The sequence below is a fragment of the Pinus tabuliformis genome, chromosome 9, assembly GCF_031772625.1.
Source record: "Pinus tabuliformis cultivar Carrire ecotype Pingquan chromosome 9, CPIR1, whole genome shotgun sequence".
In the NCBI taxonomy this organism is placed as follows: Eukaryota; Viridiplantae; Streptophyta; class Pinopsida; order Pinales; family Pinaceae; genus Pinus; species Pinus tabuliformis.
The window spans coordinates 181,146,451-181,152,895 of NC_142307.1; the positions used below are offsets into that span (position 1 = coordinate 181,146,451).

Genomic DNA, 6,445 nt, shown 5'->3' on the forward strand with positions numbered 1-6,445 from the left:
AATCTAACGTTTCTAGCCCTGTTCAAGCACGTGCGACTTCCTTTCTTGCACTTGATCCTATGGCATGGTAAATAAGCTCTGCTTTTCTCCATGGCAAATAATATTTACTCTGCTATAGGATTTTGTATGTGGTTTAGGATATTAAATGTATGTGGTTTAGGATATTAAATGTGGTTGGGCTGTAAGCATATACAATTAAAGTTATACCAATATAAATTTAACAGTGCGTATATATAGCCCAACCGGGCATGGTAAATAAGCTTGACCTTTCTCAATGTGTCTGATGGAGGGAATTGTCATGGTCAGCCTGGTAAGCTGGGTTTAAATCTGTTATTATCATCAAAATCAAAATAATTGCAGATATTTTTATTTTTGAACATGTATATTGGTGTGTTATACTTTGAATAATATATGAAAATATTGTTTGATGTATTGGTAAACCTGAGGATGGGTATGTCACCTTGTATGTCACCTTTATCATTGACGATTAATTAATTACACCGTAAGGAATTTCCCTCTGAAATCAAACATGAGGATGGGTATGTCACCTTTACCATTGACGATTAATTAATTACGCCGTAAGGCATTTCCCTCTGAAATCAACTGCTTTCTCTACCTACATGTCATCTTTATATGCCATAGGATTATATGTAAGACGATTGCAAAGATTTCAGCCATTAGATTAGAATGGTTACAAAAAACTAGTTCTCTCTGCCTACCTATCATCTTTATATGCCATAGGATTATGTAAGACGATTGCAAAGATTTCAGCCATTAGATTAGAATGGTTACAAAAAATTAGTTGTTGAAACAGTTTGCGCACTGGTCTAATGGTTACAAATACCGTCGCCTCTTGCAAGTCTTTCTCGACAAGCCTGAACTGTAGGCTGGACACAATATTGCATCTCAGATAGAAGCTGCATAGAAGCTGCTATTTGAGTAGCCTCTGTCCATATAGCCATTTTATCTGCGACCTATGCTGAATCTAGGTGGTGCCTGGATGCGCTGGTCGTCATGGTGGAGTCCAAAGCTATTATTCTTTCGGTCTTCTATAAAGTGAAGCCCTCGGAGGTCAGGTGGATGGGCAAAGATAAAGATGGATCATATGCTAAAGCCCTACGTATCCACGAAGAGAAGCAGCAGTACGACTTGCAGACTATCCAGACTTGGTCAAACGCCCTTCATCATGTCATGAATATAAGTGACTTTGAACTGCAGGAGGGTAATGGGTAAGGATATCCACAGTCTTGATCCATATTAGGTCTAAATCTGTTGCATTGAAGCATACATCACATCTCAACTATGCTTTTGTCATTACTTACTTTACTGTCTTAATTAATATTCAGGGACGAGGGTGAAGAGAGACACTTGGAGGAGCACGAAGAGGAGCTATTGGAGAAGGTTGTGCAAGCCGTGTTGAAAAATGTTGCAATGCCATTGGATGTGGCAAAATATCCAACTGGTTTGGCGGAAAAGTTACAAGATTTTTAAGGGACACTGCGACTGCATCATGGTGAGCATGTGGAGGTCAAGGTTGTGGGGATTGTGGGCATCGGTGGAATTGGAAAGACAATGATGGCCAAAGAACTTTTTAATCGTAAGAGGTCAGATTATGATAGATCCTATTTTCTATTTGATGTGAGGGAAAATGAAAATAAAATGTCTCTAAACAATGTATAAAGAAAACTCATTAAGGACTTGAAGGATAGAGATATCAAAATTGAGAGGTGAGAAGAAGGCGTGGAGATACTTAAAAAGAATCTTTCAGCTTGTGAGGCACTCATAATATTAAATGATGTAGGTCATGTGGACCAACTAGATCCTTTCTTGCCAATTAAGCATGTCCTTCACCCCAAGAGCTTGATTTTGGTTACGTTTAGGGTCAAGCATATCCTTAGAAGTGCAGGAATTGCAAAGTCGTCAATTTATCAGTTACCAGGCCTCAATATAGCACACTCCCAAGAGCTGTTTTGCTTGCATGCCTTTTTCCAACCATATCCATTACCAAGATTTGAAAATCTTGTAGATGGGTTTTTAAAGGCATGCCATGGTTTGCCTCTATCATTGAAAGTTTTTGGGTCGCTTGTTTGTGGACATGACAAGCTTTACTCGGAAGAGCAACTGAATGGACTTCACCAAATATTACCTGCAGAGATAGAAAGGAGCCTTAAAATTAGTTACAACTCTCTCAATCATGAGTAGCGGCAAATATTTTTAGATATCGCCTGTTTTCCGATAGGAAAAGACAAGGATACATGGGTAAGAATATGGAGGGGTTCGGGATGGAATGGTTTGGTAGGGTTTCAAAATCTACTCAACAAGTGTCTTGTCGAGTTGGATGATGAAAATAGAATAAGAATGCATGATCACCTCATAGATTTGGGAAGAGCTATTGTGGATTGTCCAGAATTATTACCGCATTGGCTTTGGCGACCGATAAAGAATCTTCATCTTCATGAGTTGTTGCAACAATCATCCTCTATAAGTGTTTGAGCCATCCTAGTTGTTGAATGTCTAAAGAACTTTCGGTATTTTGTATTCAAAACAGTCTGCCACACATTCCGTTAATAATAGTTTATTGTTTTCAAACCACAAACAGGTGATAACAGAAGTGCGCAGATTTGGGATGGCTCCTTGGTACACCTTTATTGGGTAGGATGAAGATTAGGAAGTGTTCCATTCAGAATTAGAATTTCCCTTGAATACAAGTTCCAGTCAAGAGGTCTGCGGAATCAGGAAATTGCAACTTCTTGAAGTTGAAGGCAACTTTGAAAGCATCTTGACTTTGGTGTGGTCACCAAAACTCATATGGCTTCATTGGAATGTGTCGAACTACTCATCGCTACCTTCTTGAATTCCATTGTGCGATTTAAGAGTTTTAGAAATGTTCGGTTGGGAATTGAAAAGATTGTGGCAATCTCGATCTGAGGTACGTACATATAGATGTAGCAATTTGCAGAGCAAGAATTCTCCTATCTTTTCAATTTCTTATATAATCGAAACGTACTTAACATTGCAGGCACCTCTCCACTTGCGGCAATTAAATATTGAAGCTCCATTTTCCGAGTTTCCAAAGTCATTAAGGTCGCTGAAGCACCTAGAAAAGATTGTACTGAATTGTCCACGATTGTTGACATACGCAGATGTAGCAATGCTATCAGAAGAATTTTGTTATTTGAGCTCCTTGAGATGTCTAACCCTCATAGGGTGCCCGAAATTGCAGCTTCTTCCAATTTTATTTGGGAATCTAAGAAAGCTCGAATACTTCCATCTGTCCAAGTGCAGTAGATTGGAAATGCTTCCAGATTCTTTTAGTAATCTAACAAATATTCAACACATCAATCTAACAGACTGTGGAAGTTTGAAAATGCTCCCAAATTCCTTTGGGAATCTGGTAAATCTCCAACACGCCAATATTTCTAAGTGCAGCAATTTGGAGATGATTCCAAATTCCTTTGGGAATCTAACAAATCTCCAACATATCAATCTCACACTGTGCGGAAGTTTGAAGATGCTTCCAGATTTGTTCCAAAATATGAGAAATCTCCAAACCATGAATTTGACATTGTGCAAAAGTTTGAAGATGCTTCCAAGTTCCTTCGAAAATTTAAAAAATATTCAATACATCAATCTTTCTAGGTGTAAATGTCTGGAAATGCTTCCAGGCTTTCAGGGAAATCTATTGCAACTTAGACATCTACATTTGGGTGATTGTTTGAATTTGACTCTTTCCACACTTGGAGATATCACCACTCTTGAATGTTTAGATCTATCAGGTTGCCTCCAAATGGAGTTATTGCCTTCCCAGGTTGGAAGTCAACCGTCTTTGAGAAAGTTAAATTTGTTCCGTACAAACATCAAAGATTTACCTAGTACTATTGTGTGCCTGAGCAATTTGGAACTTCTGATGTTAGGTAGCCCTTTTTGTTGGGATCGTTGCCATCTTTGTTCAAACTGACTAAGTGTTTATTGCAAACATTGCAATTTTTCAACAAAATGTCAACAATGTTACTGTAGTAAAGGTGTTTTCACAGCCACTACTTCAGAAGCAGGAGGTGGGTCCTGATTTTCTTCTCCTTCTACTGTGATGGCTATATCTGCTTCTTCGTCAGAAGATATTTTGATCTGGGTAGCATCATCTTGGCTTTTGCCCCACAGAAAAGGGTAGAGACCAATGAATATAAGAATCACACCCATCAAACTGTTCTAGTGTAGGAAAATCAAGCATTTCAATTAATTAATTTTCTAAATTTTAATTTTGTAAATTTGTAGGCAAAATGAGAGAAGAAATAATAAATTTAATGTAAATTGTTAGGGTAGCTCTATTAAACTTGATTTAGTCGAGTTATAAGTAGTTTTCTGGCTCCAACCTGTGGTTTGGCCCATGATATTCTTGTGGAATATAACCTATTTAAAAGCCAAAATCCTCCATGTTAATTTCTTTCACTTATGGAGTCTTTCTGTTTTTAAACAGGCTATATTCCACATGAATACCATAGACAAAATTATGGGCTCTCATGAACCCCAAAATAGTTGATGACTTTACCTAATCAAATTTACTTGAACCACTCTAATAGAAATTGAAGACTTAAGAATATACTATATTCCATATGAATACCATGGACAAAACCATAGATTTTCATTAGCCCAAAAACAACTAATAACTTTATCTAATCAAGTTTAATTTTAACTGAACCAATCTAACACAAATTGAATATTGAAGTATATACAAAACCACCGAATTGAATATTTGATAATATAACAAACCACCCACCTTCCCAAACGCAACGTGTCTCCCAGAACTATAGATGATAAAATTGTTGAGCACACGGTAGACACTGGGTTGAATACTGTAATGAATACTGGCCCTTGTTTCCACAAACGCCATAACTGTAATGGAAATGCCATTGCATTGAATATGATTCCCTGCCAAATTGAATTAATCTTCCACAAATCAGCTTAACCACCTAACAAAAATTTAAGTTATTTATGGCTGGGAAAATTGAGGAAGAACATCATTCATGTATGTAGACTTACTGTAGTGAACACAGTCAAAATATTAGCCCTATCCGGTATCCATGATGTTGGAATGATGCCCCTGTCAAGAATGGCTATTAGGAGAGCAGTTTGGATGGAGCCTAGAATGACAGTAATTGATGTAAGGGATAGTGTGGTTGGAAACTTCTTCATTGCCTCAACATGCACATGAAAGTATAATCATATATTTGATTGGGTGGGGAGCTTTGAAACTTCTAAATACAGAAAAAGGTTATAATTGGGTATCAATTTAATATGCAAGGTGGTAGGGAGACCTGCAATATCATGGTAGTGGATAACATTATCACTGCTGAGATAAGGTAAATACACCCTCTAATATGGTTGCCTGAATCTCCCTCGTGTAGAATGGTTTCCACTAGGTGTACTGTATTAGTGTTGGAAACTGATGTTGGTTGTCCCCACAGAGGCCAGAGTTGGGCTAGAGTAGGACCTTGAAGGAAACTCATAGCCATTGCACAAATTTACTTGAACCACTCTAATAGAAATTGAAGACTTAAGAATATACTATATTCCATATGAATACCATGGACAAAACTATAGATTCTCATTAGCCCAAAAACAACTAATAACTTTATCTAATCAAGTTTAATTTTATCTGAACCACTCTAACACAAATTGAATATTGGAGTATATAAAAAACCATCGAATTGAATATTTGAGAATATAACAAACCACCCACCTTCCCAAACGCAACGTGTCTCCCAGAACTATAGATGATAAAATTGCTGAGCACACGGTAGACACTGGGTTGAATACTGTAATGAATACTGGCCCTTGTTTCCACAAACACCATAACTGTAATGGAAATGCCATTTCATTGAATATGATTCCCTGCCAAATTGAATTAATCTTCCACAAATCAGCTTAACAACCTAACAAAAATTTAAGTTATTCATGGCTAGGAAAATTGAGGAAGAACATCATTCATGTATGTAGACTTACTGTAGTGAACACAGTCAAAATATTAGCCCTATCCAGTATCCATGATGTTGGAATGATGCCCCTATCAAGAATGGCTATTAGGAGAGCAGTTTGGATGGAGCCTAGAATGGCAGTAATTGATGTAAGGGATAGTGTGGCTGGAAACTTCTTCATTGTCTCAACATGCACATGAAATTATAATCATATATTTGATTGGGTGGGGAGCTTTGAAACTTCTAAATACAGAAAAGGGTTATAATTGGGTATAAATTTAATATTCAAGGTGGTAGGGAGACCTACAATATCATGGTAGTGGATAACATTATCACTGCTGAGATAAGGTAAATACACCCTCTAATCTGGTTGCCTGAATCTCCCTCGTGTAGAATGGTTTCCACTAGGTGTACTGTATTAGTGTTGGAAACTAATGTTGATTGTCCCCACAAAGGCTAGAGTTGGGCTAGAG

General features: G+C 37.5%; 2 protein-coding genes across 2 annotated transcripts; one reads left to right on the forward strand and one right to left on the reverse strand.

Moving 5' to 3' along the window:
* The first annotated feature begins 1,014 nt into the window (after window positions 1-1,014).
* Window positions 1,015-1,491, forward strand: LOC149147722 (uncharacterized). Its single transcript, XM_089441931.1, has 2 exons — window positions 1,015-1,229; window positions 1,347-1,491. Exons 1-2 carry the CDS (start codon window positions 1,015-1,017, stop codon window positions 1,489-1,491), a joined length of 360 nt encoding a protein of 119 aa, XP_089298057.1.
* Window positions 1,492-4,008: 2,517 nt separating this feature from the next.
* Window positions 4,009-6,153, reverse strand: LOC149147723 (WAT1-related protein At5g64700-like). Its single transcript, XM_089441932.1, has 5 exons — window positions 6,001-6,153; window positions 5,738-5,889; window positions 5,038-5,098; window positions 4,775-4,926; window positions 4,009-4,201 (listed from the first exon to the last, which is right to left on the reverse strand). The coding sequence occupies exons 1-5, from the start codon at window positions 6,151-6,153 to the stop codon at window positions 4,009-4,011; spliced, it is 711 nt and encodes a 236-aa protein (XP_089298058.1).
* Window positions 6,154-6,445: the final 292 nt, after the last annotated feature.